Source organism: Muntiacus reevesi, chromosome 5 (assembly GCF_963930625.1).
Source record: "Muntiacus reevesi chromosome 5, mMunRee1.1, whole genome shotgun sequence".
In the NCBI taxonomy this organism is placed as follows: domain Eukaryota; kingdom Metazoa; phylum Chordata; class Mammalia; order Artiodactyla; family Cervidae; genus Muntiacus; species Muntiacus reevesi.
The window spans coordinates 108,921,315-108,936,526 of record NC_089253.1 but is presented as its reverse complement, the minus strand read 5'-3'; the positions used below and the strand labels follow the sequence as shown (position 1 = coordinate 108,936,526).

At 41.0% G+C, this 15,212-nt stretch overlaps 1 protein-coding gene across 1 annotated transcript in view; it reads right to left on the bottom strand.

Moving 5' to 3' along the window:
• RGSL1 (regulator of G protein signaling like 1) overlaps positions 1 to 15,212 on the bottom strand; it is a 50,015-nt gene that overhangs the window by 5,431 nt on the left and 29,372 nt on the right. The window contains exons 11-17 of the mRNA XM_065936988.1: positions 13,052 to 13,245; positions 10,775 to 10,892; positions 10,251 to 10,365; positions 7,687 to 7,813; positions 5,877 to 6,048; positions 2,691 to 2,829; positions 2,325 to 2,449 (exon numbers count right to left, since the gene is read on the bottom strand). Coding sequence (XP_065793060.1) covers positions 2,325 to 2,449; positions 2,691 to 2,829; positions 5,877 to 6,048; positions 7,687 to 7,813; positions 10,251 to 10,365; positions 10,775 to 10,892; positions 13,052 to 13,245 — 990 coding nt within the window. The remainder of the gene's footprint in view (positions 1 to 2,324; positions 2,450 to 2,690; positions 2,830 to 5,876; positions 6,049 to 7,686; positions 7,814 to 10,250; positions 10,366 to 10,774; positions 10,893 to 13,051; positions 13,246 to 15,212) is intronic.

Here is a 15,212-nt window from a genome sequence, read left to right as displayed (position 1 = left end):
CCTGGGAACTCTCGCTCCCGAGAAACCCTGGAACACTCCCCACCCCTTTCTCCCAGGCCTCTAACCCTTTGTTCTCTGTCAGCCTGCCCTTGGATGGCGACCTCTTGGAGGTCGGTCTTGACCTCCACCCTTCCTCCTCCTCCCAGAAGGGTACTCTACTCATTCAGAGTTGGCTTTTCCCATTCCACTTACTGAACTGGGTGTCCCTGTCATCATGAACCACCCACTATGCCACAAATGCATTATTTATGGTGCTTAAGAGACCAAGAGACCTGGTTTCTGGTCCTGGTTTTACTACTTACCAGGTGATCCTGGGCGAGTCCCTTAATCACTCTGAACCTCAGTTTCCTCATCTATAAAATAGTGACAGGAAGATTTTGCCCCACCCACCTCACGGTGTTGATGAGAGGCCATCTATGGTAAAGTGCATGAACACTGTTTGCACAACATGAAGCTCTTTGTAAGTGCATAGGAAAGGGAGTAGAGAACCGGCTCCATGAGGATTAGGGATTCAAAGCCTGCCTGAAGCACCTCTATACTTCCTCAACAGGTCTGAGGAAGAGCTGAGGACTGACTCCAACCAGGAACAGCATGTATTTCTCAGGGGCTTCTAAACATCTGGAAAGTTTCAGGAAGAGTTTCCATTGAGTCCTGGTTTGGAGAACTAGAATCAAGTCCAGATTTAAGTGCTAGATAAAAATTGGTGTTCAAAAGGCTAACATGGGGGCTTCCCTGTTGGTCTAATGGTTAAGACTCTGTGCTTTTGCTGCAAGGGGCATGGCTTCGATCTCTGGTTGGGGAACGAAGATTCTGCATGCCACATGGTGTGGTCACACACACAAAATAATAATAATAAAAAATAAAACAAAAGGCTAAACTGATTATCTTGATCCTAGATTTTTTGTATTTTTTAAATTCTATATTAAATAATTTACTATGTTAGTGATTTTAAAGTAAAGGCTAATGATGGGTAAACAACCTGTGGTTTAGTTGCTGAGTCATGTCCAACTCTTATGACCCCATGGACTATAGCCTGCCATGCTCCTCTGTCCATGGGATTCTCCAGGCAAGAATATTGAAGTGGAGCCATTCCCTACTCCAGGGGCTCTTCCTGACCCAGGGATTGAACCCAGGTCTCCTGCATTGCGGGCAGATTCTTTACTGACTGAGCTACGAGAGAAGTGTAAACAAACTTTACACTTCTATTTTAATAAACAACATTTTTTTTTTTTTTGTAGGAGAGGGAAGCCCTTAAGAGTCAGAATCACATAATAGTCTAAATGTCCAAATCAGCCCAGTCTGGGAACACTTCAGCTAGCTGTCGTCTGGTCACTGTCCCCTAGGGCACTGCCAGTCACCATGTCGATGGCACGAGCTGGAGCTGGAGTAGATGACTGGAGTTAATAACTGGCTGGGAAGACTGTGAGGACCTGGGTTAGTCTCACAGCCCAAACCATGACAAGTAGGCTCTGAAACCAGTGGGCCTCATGTCGTATCTGTCATGCAGCCATTTGGTTAGTTTAATGTTTGTATTTTGACCTTCACAGTTTCCTCACCATGTTTTCATTTTGAGTTAATGGCCACATTTGCTACTTTAATCTTGAGAGATATGGCATGCAAATCTGATTGTCTATCTCCTTTAAAAATGGAAATATCTAATAGCCATGCCCTTAGTGATAATTATGGGATTTGAGCCCAACAGAGCAACGGTTTTCTGGTTATTGCCTCCATGAGGATCCTTAAGCACAAATACAATTGTGTTAGTCTTGACAGAATTCCCCCCCAAGTAGTTGCAGTCCACTCTTATCCCTGGGGCTTTCCCAGATGGGGATAATGGTAAAGAACCTGCTTGCCAATGCAGGAGATGTAAGAGATGCATTGATCCAGTGATCCCTGGGTCAGGAAGATCCCCTGGAGGAGGAAATGGCAACCCACTCCAGTATTCTTGCCTGGAGAATTCCCATGGAGAGAGGAGCCTGGTGGGCTGCAGTCCATGGGGTGGCAAAAAGTCAGACATGACTAAAGTAACTAAGCACACACGTACCCTCATCTTTAGGTGAGGAACCGAAACCTAAGAAAACCTAACACCTCTTCCAAGCAAGCCCAGAAGAGGGGGAGCCAGTTACCCACCCTGCATGGCCTTCCAACCTCTGATTCAGTGTTCAGTGTGAGGGATAGAGTGGGTGAGCAGGATAAGGATATACCACTGTAGCTCCCACGAAAGTAGAAAGTGAAACAGGGGCCTAAAGGAAGACAGAAAGGTCTCTCAAAAGTCAAACATGTTTTTCTGACCTCATGGTCCTCAGATGAAGGGAGATAGTTACCTTTTCCAGAAGTACATAATGATGGGGAAGAGAGACATGATAGCCCCGTGGAAGATGCTCCGATCCAGGTGGCCGTCTGAAATGGCAGCAAGGATTGTGTCCTTCTGGGCATCAGAGATGTTCACCTACCCACAGAGTAGGAACCTGTCACTGCAGAGTTTGCAGGGAAGGCAGGAAACCTCTTTTGGACCTCAGGACTTTCATGACCATCCCCTCCCTGAAGGCAGAAGTTTTTAATGGGACTGCTAGGTAAAGGTTATCGGGTTGACCCAGACTTAGGAGGTGCCTTATGAAAGCTTTCAGGATTCTTGTAGTGGGAAATGCTTCTTGGCAAAAGGCCAGAGAGGAGTGGGGGGTCCTCCTTACTCTCAGCCTTGGCGGGACATCTGCATGCAGGTACAGCTTTAGGATGATACTAATTTTGGATTTCATTAAGGCCACATCATTTTCATTGTATGCCCGGTTGACCTGTAGCACACGAGCTGAACTCACCAAATCATTAAATCTAAAAAGAAGTAGTAAAGAGGAAATTAGCAAGGAGAAAATGCAAGATTAAACAGTGTTTCTGGCCTAGATCTATTTCTGTCCTCAAAGCATAAGAGTTAGTCCTGGGCCAGGTCATTCATTCAATCATAATTCATCCATTGGCAAATGTTGAGCACCTACCACATGTCACAGGTTAATGCAAGTGCTTCTTCAAGTTTATTTCTTCACTGCAAACTCCCTTATTTATCCCATCCTCCCTTCTTTACCCATCCTGGACCTTTCATCAGTTTTGCCTGAAATTATTTCAAGAGCTAAGTCTTATCTTCCTCTTTTTTCACCTCCTGTGCTGACCCTCTCACAATTACCACCACTCTCTGAGGCAACATATTCCTTTCCTTAAATGTTTTTATTATAGTAAAATATGCAGGACATAAGATTTCCAGTTTAATCATTTCTAAGTGTAGAGGTCAGTGACATTAAGTACATCCACATAAACTGTGAAGTCATCACCATCATCTGACTCCAAAACTTTTTTCATCTTCCCAAACTAAAACTCCATACGCAATAAGCACTAACTCCCATTTCGCCTTTCCTCCAGTCCCTGGCAGCAACTACTTTTTGTCTTCTAGCAGCATATTCTTTTACTAACCAAAATATCTGTCAGTTATACCTTATGTACACAGCATACTTCTCTCAGGCCATTTTAAATCTTAACTGTTTAAAATCTTCCTAAGAGTAGAGTACCATGGGCCTTCCATTATAAGCTAAGCCTATTCTGCATGTCCATTCATATACTTGATCAGTGGATAGTTAATAAGGTTTTACTCTGTGCAGGTGCAGTTCCAGGAGCAGTGGTTCAGCAGTGAACACAGTAAACAATATCCTGCTTTCCAGGAGCTCATAATCAGTGAGAGGAAGAAGACAGATTTAAGTAAACAGATGAATAATTCAATATGCAGTAGAATGCTAAGGAGACAACAAAAGGGGATGAGTGATAGGAAACAGGGTAGGCACTGAGACTTGTACAATGAAAAAGAAAAAGACAGTCATCTGATGTTCGGAGGGCAGGGGCTTCTTCCCGCCAAGAGGGCAGGGGTGCAAGGGCTCTGAGGCAGGCACCATCCTGGGAGGGCACTGGGAGGACAGAGCAGAGACCCTCCTTGCTAGAGCATGGGGCGAGTGGCAGGTAGCGTGTGGTAAGCTCCAAGATACAGGCAGGCTCTGTTCATCAAGGCTCTTTAGGCAGTGAGAGGATGTCTGGACTTCATCCCAGTGGGAATGGGAAGCTGCTGGCACGCTTTAAACAGGAGAGTGATACAATTGGTCTACACTGAGAAAAGGCTGCTCTGGCTGCTGTGTGGACAAGTTTGTAGAGGGCAAGTGAGAAAGCAGAGACGATGGTGGCAGGACTTGGAGCACCAGGGAGGGCTGTTCATGCTGGTATTATTTTTCTGCCCCTCAGTCGCCTCCCCCTTGAACGCTTAGAAAAAAACCTCACTATCCGCTACTCATCCTTCAAAGTTCAGCTTAGGTGACCTGTCTCCCAAGAAACCACTCCTAAGCACTCAGTTATCTAAATGTACTTCCTGGGCTTGACTTGACAACTATCATCCTACTTCTTAACTTCCATTTGTGTTTTTTTGTCTGCCATCCCATTAGTTGGTGGGGTCTTGGAGAACAGAGAACATCCCTTAGCAGGTTTTTTTTTTTTTTTTTTTTTAAATATTTGCAACGTTAAATTCAGTGCTTAAGAAATAATAAACAATCAATAAATATATATGGAACTGAGCCAAACTCTTCCTTGGGGTACCAGTGGAAGATCTCTTAACCAAACACCCTTAACTGGTGTGCTGAGTTACCAGGTAGGCGCCCTGCACGTCTAAAGAACAAATTGCCTAATACCAATAGCACACCCACCATGTACATTGCTGGGACCGTTTCATGAACTCTCTCACTTTTCTGTAACTAACTGAGGCAAATAGTTACAGAGAGTTATTCATATCTCTTCCCAAATATTTTTGCCTGTTGTTACTTTAATTTGTAATTTATGAAAATTGACAAACTATGAACATAAAAAGAAAAGGAATTTGTTGTTTTTGTGAAAACAAATTTGAATGCTTTGGGATGTTCCAAGAAAGGCAAGTTTCTATTTAAAAAATTGCTATTGGGACTTCCCTGAGGCCTAATGGCTAAGACTCCCCACTTCCAATGCAGTGGATGAGGGTTCAATCCCTGGTGGGGGAACTAAGATCCCATATGATAACATAAATTTTAAAAACTATATTTAAAAATGGCTAATGAGATGGGAGACCGGGATGGGGAATTCGTGTAACTCTATGGCTGATTCACATCAATGTATGACAAAACCCACTGAAAAAAAAAAAAAAAATGGCTAATGAGATCAGCTAGACTCCAATTTTTAAAAATTAAAAATTACTACTGAGTTAGATAGGTGTGGAAGGCAATTTTAAATGTTGAAAAAGCAAGTATAAAAACTCCAGAAGGATTAAATTGCTTTGCAGTAACTATAGTTTCTCCCTCCACTACAGAAGAGAAAAATTAGAAATAGTAGATCGCATTTTGGGTATGGTTTACACAAAAAAAATATGTAGACCTCCAATTAGTGGAATGGCTTTGGCTTTACTTCAAGTTTTACAGGTAAATTTACATGAATATGTTTTAACTTAAAAATTTATCTGCTTCATGTCATACATTCACACACACACATTTTATAATACCTTGCTTTAACGAAAGAACTATTGGTCCAGTTATGCAACATAAGTGGACATCTATCATATTAACAAATAATAGGGGAAAAGTGCTCCACTTCCTGGGTATAAATAAGTGCATTTCAACATTGGGAACTGCAGAATATGGAGGAGCTTTTAAGATCGAGAGGAAAGAATGGTGGGCATGGATTCAGGGACCTTACGCAGTGGGATTTCCAGGTGGAGGCTGCTGCCTGGCAGAGCTGAAGTTCCCGTGTCACTTCCAGGCCACTGCAGTCTGTGCTGGGAGGAACTAAGTGTGAAAAGCTGTGAGGCGAAGGAGAGATAGGAAACTTACTTTTCCATTTCAGAAAAGAAATAGAAATCATTGACGGCATAGTTGATGATGATAATCCTGTGACCAAATACCCGGCGCTTCATAAGGACTATGTCTTCATTTTCAAGATCTATGCTCCGGGCACTGGGATGTGGTATTGGGCGTCCTGATATGTGTGGGGCTGTGGAGAAATCTGAGAGAGGGGGAGAGGGAGAGAGAGAGAGAGAGGAATTAACATTTATCAACGGGATCATTCATCACAATTCTATAAAAACAGCAATACTGACTAAACCTTTTATGTGTGCATGCTGTGTGCTGTTGCCTCAGTCGTGTCTAACTCTTTGCAACCCTCTGGACTGTAGCCCTCCAGGTTCCTCTGGGCCTGGGATTCTCCAGGCTGGAGTGGGCTGCCAGGCCCTCCTCCAGGGGATCTTCCCCATCCAAGGATCAAACCCATGTCTCTTACATCTCCTGCATTGGCAGGTGGGTTCTTTACCACTAATGCCACCTGAGAAGCCCCTACCCTTTTATAGCACTTACTATTGCCAAGAATAGTTCTAAGAGGCTTTACATGTATTAACTCATTTAATTCTTACAACAACACAATTATTATTTCCATTCTACAGATGAGGCACAAAGTCACTCATGCAGGATCCTCCAGTTAAAAAGTGGCAGATTCAAATTTAGGCAATCTGACTCCAATATCTGTGACTCTCATTTTCTGTCTTGCCCTAAAAACGGGAAGCCATAAGGGCTGATCATATGCTGCAAATTCATTACTATATCTCCAGCGCCTGGAAAAGTGCTGGCCATACTGTGGATTCTCAAAAAGTGCACTGAATGAACAAATGAACTAATGAATGAGGTAGTTGAATAAACCTACACAAACAACATGAGGAAGTAGTTTTGTAACATGTGAGAATTCAAAGTTCTTGAGACTGATCATTACCTTTCTTTCCTGGCTTCTGAAACAGAATGCACTGGGCTCACATCCTCATTATGTGGAACTAGGCTTGCCTTCATACCCAGGACCTGGAGTTCTTGCTAGACCTCAGGCTAATGCAAGCATTGAAAGCAAACAGGACCCTGCAGGGCCTTCCCAGGGACAGACACCCCCACCTCCACCCCCTAAGTCCCCTGCCTCTTGTTTGTAGAAAAGCTTTAGCCTCCTGGGCCTTCTCTGAGTTCCAAAGAACAGAAGTGAGAAAATGCAGCAGCAACTAAGGAAAAGAGTCAAGCAAGACAAAATAATAATAGTTATCCGTAGTTTATCCAACCAAGGACCTTTGGTTTCTCTTCAAAGGCTATAGATGATAATCTATATGAGCTATATTCTTGAGTTGTTTTATGAACACTAAAACCCCAATCAGGTGAAAGAAGTTAATTGCATGCTGACCACCAGCATGTAGATCCCAGACCAATTTGAACCAGAAGGTCGATGAAGTTGACCCCCAGTTATCTCACCACCAACCAGTCAGAAGAATGTCAATGAGCTAATCAGGTACCCTGTAACCCTCTGCCTCATCTTGCCTTTAAAAATCCTTCCCTAAAAGGTAACACGAGTTCGGGTCTTTTGAGCATGAGCTGCCCATGCTCCTTGCTTGCTTGGCTCTGTGTTGGATGCCTTGCAAACAATGCTATACCTTTCTTCACCACAACTCAGTGTTGGAAGACTGGCTGTACTGCAGGTAAGTGAGTGAACCCAGCTGTGGTTCTGCAATAGCATGACATAAAGCAACAAGCTCTGTAGCTTCTTACTTGGGTTAACCCTTGTAGCTTGTATCAACGCTTGCATCAACAGGGAAGAGGAATAAATAGAGAAGTGACTTACTTTCCTTGCTGTATACCTCCTGGTGAAGATAGTCTTCAAGTTCCTGGCGCTTATGGGGATGAGACATAAATCTGCGGTAATTACAAAAGCTCCTGATAAAGCTGATCATCTTCAGCCAACCTCTCTTCTGGGGAAAGAGAAAGGAGTGCCACATATTCATTAGCACAGTCTGCTGTTTACTGAGTCCACGATGTGCCAGAAACTTGACATTCATTACATTGAATCCTCACAACACCTCCTTTAAAAAGAGTAAGTTTTAGCTTCAATTTAAAAGTAAGGAAACTCAGGTCAAAGAACTTATATAACCTTCCCCAGAATAAGCCAGAATCACCCAGGCATGGTTGAGGCCACTGACAATGTTCTTTATACCATGGTCTTCCTACAGTGAAGATTTGAGATGCCATGAATGGGAAAGGGCATGTGAGAGCTAAAAACAGAAAGAGACAGAGGACAGAGATAAGTGTGACTCACAGGAAGGGGAGTAATAGCTCAAGCAGATTTTGAAATGATGAAGAAATAAGGAAATGAGTAAATCATTTCTAAGCATTATAAAAGAAAAATATAACTACACGTGCACATATTCATACACTCCCTCCCCACCAACACACAGGGACATGTTAAAAATGCATGTTACATTTCTTCACCTGTTTCTTAATAGATTCCCAGTGACAGTTCTCTAGTTTATTTGCCCCTTGATAAGCTGATGTTTAGAGCCAGAAAGAATCTTGGTCAACTAGTTCAGTTGTCTCATTTCATAGAGAGGAAACCTCAATGTAAGCTGGCTTTAGAGAGCCAGTGAATGAATGAATTTTAGTCACTAATTTGTGTCCACCTCTTTTATGACCCCATGGACTGTAGCCTGCCAGGCTCCTCTGTCCATAGGATTTCCCCGGCAAGAATATTGGAGTGGGTTGCCATTTCCTCCTCCAGGGTACCTTCCTGGAGATCCCTCCAGGGATCAAACCCGCCGTCACCTGCAGGCAGATTCTTTAATGCTGAGCCACCTGGGAAGCCCATAGAGAGTCAGTGGCAAAGCATATAAACTACTGGATTTAGTGTCAGAAGTTTTTAGTCTGGAGCCTATTTTCACCTTAATTGGGTAATTTGGGTCAACTTCCTAAATGTATGTCTCAATGTCTCCATGTGTAAAAAAGAAACAATAGCCTTCAGGGTTATGGTGAAGGTTAGTCATAATATATGTACATCAATCACTATGTGCAATGCTCGGCAAAAAGCAGGCACTAAGGACATGCTGAACCCTTTTTTTACACCTTCTTAACTAACAGCAACTGAAAGACCTGAAATTTAAAAAAACTCAGTATCCTGGTGTTGGATGCAGTATTCTTTTCACTCTCCCAAATGATCCTTCATGGTACCCTGACATAGAGTTGAGTTGATTCACATATGGAGGAAATAAAAAGGAGAAAGAAGGGAGCAGCATGTTATCATACCTGGGATTCTGCATCAGTGGGCATAGGCATTATTTTTTCACTATTCTAATATAATTGTTTTTATTTCACCCAGTGGGTATATAATTTGATATAGTTGTGATTATAATACATATACAATTTGGAGTTCTGTTGGGTTAAAAAATTTCTTTGTCACATCTTTTTTTTTTTAAATTGAATGAAAACTTCTTTAAACTGTACTCTACAATTTTCAAAAACTTCACACATATGATTTCATATAGTCCCATAATAACTCTTCCTTCCTGACCCTTATCTTGTCCCTCCCTACTTTTATCTCCTCACTGGTAACCATAATTTCTTCCTTATATCTGTGAGTGGCATAGGCATTCTTTTCAGAGATTCTTTGGCATGATCTTTAGTGTCAGATAGAGTTGGGTGCAAATCTTTCTGATGACCAGTTCTACAACATGCTGATCAAGTGATTATTTAAGAGGAGTATGTACTTTTTTTCTCAAACCCTAGGAAGAGACTTTCCTGAATCACATCCCTGTCTCCTCTTTCTTTCCTTCTTCTGTCCTCCCATGGAAGAAAGAATGAGTTTGATAGTTGATGACCTGGCAGCAGGAAAAGGGCAGGCTTTGTTCTCTAGCGTCCTGAGTTCTCTCTGGGAGCTGCTGGTCTGCAGACACCTGTGTTCAGGCCTGCCTTTTGTCATACAGTAGGGAGCTCACCCGGTTAAGTGGGGGTCTCACTGTTTCTCTTTGTTAGTGACTGGACATGTAAGTAAGTAAGGGAACAGAGAGGATTATTTAACCCACTTGACTTCACAGCCAATCCATGCCCTCCAAATCAGCTTTCAGTAGTCAAAAACAAGCAAACTGACATGTTGATCTCCATATGACCAGTCTCTGTGCCTGTCATTCAACTGGTTCTAATCACAAATAGTGAAGACAGGGGTTTCTTGAAATTCCCTCTGTAACAATTGCTCTGAGCCTCAAATTCTTCCGTTGTAAATGGGGATTTGAAAACCTATCCCGAAGTGTAGCTGCTTTGGTGAATAAATAAGCAAAGAGTGAAACTCTTCCGTGTGGTTGGCAATGCCTAGGCAGTGGTTTCCTGGTCCCCAGTCTTGTCTTTGCCAGCTTCCCCACTGACCTGGGATTCCTGCAGGTAAACTGCTGTCTTTGAGGGTTTCTTGGGTGAAGCTAGTGGTATTTCAACTTCCTTCTCCAAAGGAAGAGGTGGAAACAGTTCTTGGTAATCTTTAAACCTGCCAACAGGAGACCAGGAATATTAAGGAAGGCAAAAACATGGTACATAAAAGACACAGTCCAGGCAAACCTCTCTCAGCTTTTGGAGGAAGGGGAATTTGGTGAATGGTGAGATATTCAAAAATACTTCTGTAACCATTCCAATCCTTTGCTCATGTCAGTCTGTTCTTCCTGACCAAAACTGTAGTGTTCCTTGCTCAGGTAGGTGAACAGAAATGTGTGTGTGTGTGTGTGTGTGTGTGTGTGTGTGTGCAGGTAGGCAGGTAAGAGGGTTCAGAGCAAGTTCAGCTTTTATTTTGTAAGGATGCTCTGGCAGTGAACCGTGAGAGTAGACTCTGAGACTAATGTGGCTTTCAGAAGTCAACGAGCAGCTTCAGAGAATCACTGCCTTCACCCAGCAACACTCACCACTTTTCTTCCAGAGATTTCATGACATAGCCCTGGACCATTAACAACGTTGTTGTGCTGACATGATGCATGAGAGAGACTTCCTTGATAATAGGGACATTACACTGCAGCATTTGTTCTAAAAAATGCAAGAGAGAAGAAAAGTCATCATTTTCTTAGGTACCATTTCTGAGGCAGCTAGGATTTTTCTCATCCAAGAGCCTCATGGTTCCTTGTTCTCAATCTGGCCAGATTCGGCTCTCCACAATCTGGCTGAAAATCTCAAAAGTACATTTGGAATGCTATGTGTGCACGTATTTGTAGAGCAGATACTTCCTGGTTTAGTCCATCCCAAATTTCAAAGGTAAGTGCATAAGGGGAAAGCAGTGTTTAAAGGACTCCATTTCTGCAGCTAGTTTGAAGTTTTCAGTTAAGGAAGAGAATAGAGGAATAAAGGATTAAAGTTAAGTGGCTGAGGCAGATGGGAAATCCAAGATTACCAATAAATATTCTAAGGTCAGTATGATTCTCCAGGTGTTCAAAGACTACTGTGTTCATTAAAAAGATTTAAAAGCTTATTAAGGACAGGGTCTGCATATTCTGCTTTCTCTTCTAGCTCATTCAAAATGATGCACAAAACTTAATATCTTGAGACTCAATAAATAAATATTACTTACGAGTAAAGACCTGCCCCTTTTGCTGCTTTTTCTGCTTTCATAATTTATAACCTTATCTTGGTTTAACACAAGCAACACACACACACAAGCCTATCTGTTCATCTGTGCCAAAACAGGAGGCTTCTTCTTTGCTTTGCAAGATTTGTTTACTTCCAGGATGGGATCATGCTCACCCCCTTTTGTTTTCCTCTAGAATTATAGGTCAGTATTTTACTTGCAGTTTCTGCTTCTGGACAAGATGAATTTACATGGATCAGATTTACCCTCCTGCCTTAGGCAAGAAAACAAGACAAAACTTATGCAACAAAGATTTTCAGGGAGACAGTTCTTCTCAGCACCTTTCAATACTCTTTACATCCCATGGATGGTGGACACTCTAGCTTTGCATCCTGCTAACACATGATTTTGGATCTAACGCCAGTCTACTTGATGTGAAGGATCAAATGACTGGAGTTTGAATTCAAATTTTACTAACTGGACAAGTTAGTTAACTTCTCCATGTTTTACTTTCCTCATTAGAAAAATGGAGCTATTTATCCCTACCTTCTAAGTTATTTGTACCTATCTCTTAAGGATTAAATTAAATCCTACTTTCAGGGTTGAGAGGATATATTTCACATACAAGCACAAGTGTTGTCTTTTATTTGTGGTATTATGTTTTGGATTTATTATTGTATTATTATTTTAGTTTTTCAATAGCAATTTTCCTATTTAGAAAAACTAAATACTAACACATGTTAAGAATTTAAATAAAACTCCTGCTTCAAGCACATTCTGATTTTAACCCACTATCCATTCTGTCTTATCAATATTATATCAATATTATATATACATATAAAAGAACAACAATGCATGTAGTTTTTTGGGCCTATGTGTCTTTCTTTCAGTTTTATCTTTAAGAAAAAGAATGATAGATTTGATTTGTTTTTTCTTTTTTGAAACACTTCATGTTATCACTTATATGTGGAATCTAGAAAACGTAGAAAATGAATGTAACAGAACATAAACAGACTCACAGATATAGAGGATAAGCTAGTGGTTATCAGTGGGAAGAGGGGAGCAAGGTGGCACAAGATAGGAGGAGGGGATGAAGAGATATGACCTATGTATGAGATAAATAAGATATAAGGATACGTTGTTGGATAAGGAAATGGCAAAACCCACTCCAATTATCTTGCCTGGAAAAATTGCGTGGACAGAGGAGCCTGGTGGGCTAGTGTTCATGGGGTTGCGTGAGTCGGACATGATTTTGTGACTTCACCACCACCACCAAGGATGTATTGTATAGCACAGGGAATATAATCTTATATTAACTTTATATAATATATGGTATTATATAATACGATATAGTAATTTATAATAACTTTAAGTGGATTATACTCTATAAAAATACTGAATCACTATGCTTTATATCTGAGATGAATATAATGGAAATTAACTATACTTCAGTTTTTAAAAGTGCATTTATTATTATTCTCTCCTTTCACGGTCTTCGGCTTTGTCTCAATACTGCCCCATGTGGCCGCTGCTCTGTTCTGCTTTCTCAGGGAGAGAGCAGTCTCTTTCCCAAACAAGATTCTAAAGGGTAAAGGAAACAATTTCAGGAGAGGAGAATGCATACCAGGAGAGATTTTGCCGTGGAAGAAAGTCTTGATTATGTTTTCAAAGAGAGACTTATAAATCTTTTCATTTGTCTCAACGCTGATCTTCTGTATGGCTACCAGGAACTGCAAAGGGGTTTCAGCCCCCCGTTCTCTGAGGAACTCCCTGAAGAACTCCAAGTGCTGTGTGTTTAGGAGGACTTCTGTCAAGTTTCTGGAAAACAAGAAAGCATCATTGGCGGAAAGAAAGAGATGGTGACCCTGGATTCTGCTCCAGTTAGGGAATGGGGAAGGATCTCTCCCAGACTTCAGGGCTTTAAACTGTGATTGAAGAGCAGAGTGGATAAACTGGTTACTCTGCTTATTTCCACGGAGATGAACTTAATGTACCCATCCTAAGCTTGGTCTTATCATTTGACAACCCCAATGGAAGAAGAGAAGGAGTATTTTAAAGGTGGCTTTTTTTGTTGTTGTTCAAAGAAAACTTCTTCCATTTTGGATTCATTGGCAGTCATTTCAGCAAGACAGAGCATGAGTGATCAGCAATTGTTATAGATCAATATTTCTAAATTTCCACTGCTGATTTCTTCTTTCACTGTTTCTTGTGTACAGGTGTTGCCCTGTTTCAACTCAATTCTCTTGACTCTTGCCTTATGATTTTTTTCTGCTAGGTAATCTCTACATCCTCTGTGGTTTCAGTTTTCGTTGATATGAGAAAGTGATTTCAACTTTCACTGTTACTGTGAAGCTATATCTCTAGCTTCTGTGAACTCCACAATTTCAGCTGCCCATTGAACCTTATCTTTATGTCATTTGTCATTGGTAGAACCTCTCCATACAAATTCACGAGTTGTCCAACTTGTTCTTCTCCTATTACATACTTGTCTTGTTAAGAATGATGCTAGCTATAGGTTTTTTTTTCTTATTTATTTATTTATTTATCTGAAGGATGATTGCTTTACAATATTGGTTTGATTTCTCTCATTCATCAACATGAAGTAGCCATGCATTAGGCTCCTCTGTGTATGGGATTCTCCCAGCAAGAACACTGGAGTAGTTGCCATTTCCTTCTCCAGGGGATCTTACGAAACCAGGGATCAACCCGGGGCTTCCGGCAACTCCTGCCTTGGCAGGCAGATTCTTTTACCAGTGAGCCATGGGGGAAGCCCATGAATCAGCCACCCGTGTACACAGGGCCTCTCCCTCTTGAACCTCCCTCACATTTCCCACCCTTCCCACCCCTTCAGGTTGTTCCAGAGCCCCAGTTCGAGTTCCCTGAGTCAACCAGCAAATTTCCACTGGCTGTCTATTTAATATATGGTAATGTATATGCTTTCACGCTACTCTCTCCATTCATCTCACCCTCTCATAAATGTACTTTTTAAGGGTGAGATGATTCCCTTCTAAGTTTATGAGAATTTTTATCATAAATGGATGTTAGATTTTATAAAATGCTTTTAATGCATCAATTGAGATACTTGTGTGAAGTTTTTTCCCTTATTTTATTAACATGATGCATTCTATTAATTTATTTTCAGATGCATTATTTCCATTCCTGGAATAAATCCCACTGGGTTATGGTATATAATCCTTTTTAAATGTGGATGAATTTGGTTTGCTAATATTTTATTGAGGATTTTCACATCTAGGTTTTAGAGGGATATTGGTCTGTAGTTTTCTTATGATAATTTTGTTTGGCTTTGGGATCAGGATAATACTTGCTGGCCTCATAAACATATTAGAAGTGTTCCTTTTTCCTCTATTTCCTCAAAGAGTTTGTAGACTATTGGTAGCATTTATTCTTTAACTATTTCATAGCTTTCTCCAGTGAAGTTGTCTGTCTAGACTTTTATCTGTGAGATTTAAAATTATTAATCCAATTTCTTCTCTTGTTATAGAGATTTACTCACATTTTCTATTTCTTGAGTCAGTTTCAGAAATTTGGGTATTTCTAGAACTTTCTCTATTTCATCTAATTGTCATTGTCATACTCCTTGCATTTTCTTACAAACAGGTTAGTTTCTTTAGGGTCAGTGGTCCTCTCTTTTGGTCCAGGTTTTGAAAATCTGTGTCATCTCACTTTTTCCCTTTTGTCAGTATAGTTAATGGTTTATCAATTTTGTTAATCTTTACAAAAAACCTATTTGTGCTTGGATTTTCTCATTTTTCTTCTCTTCATAT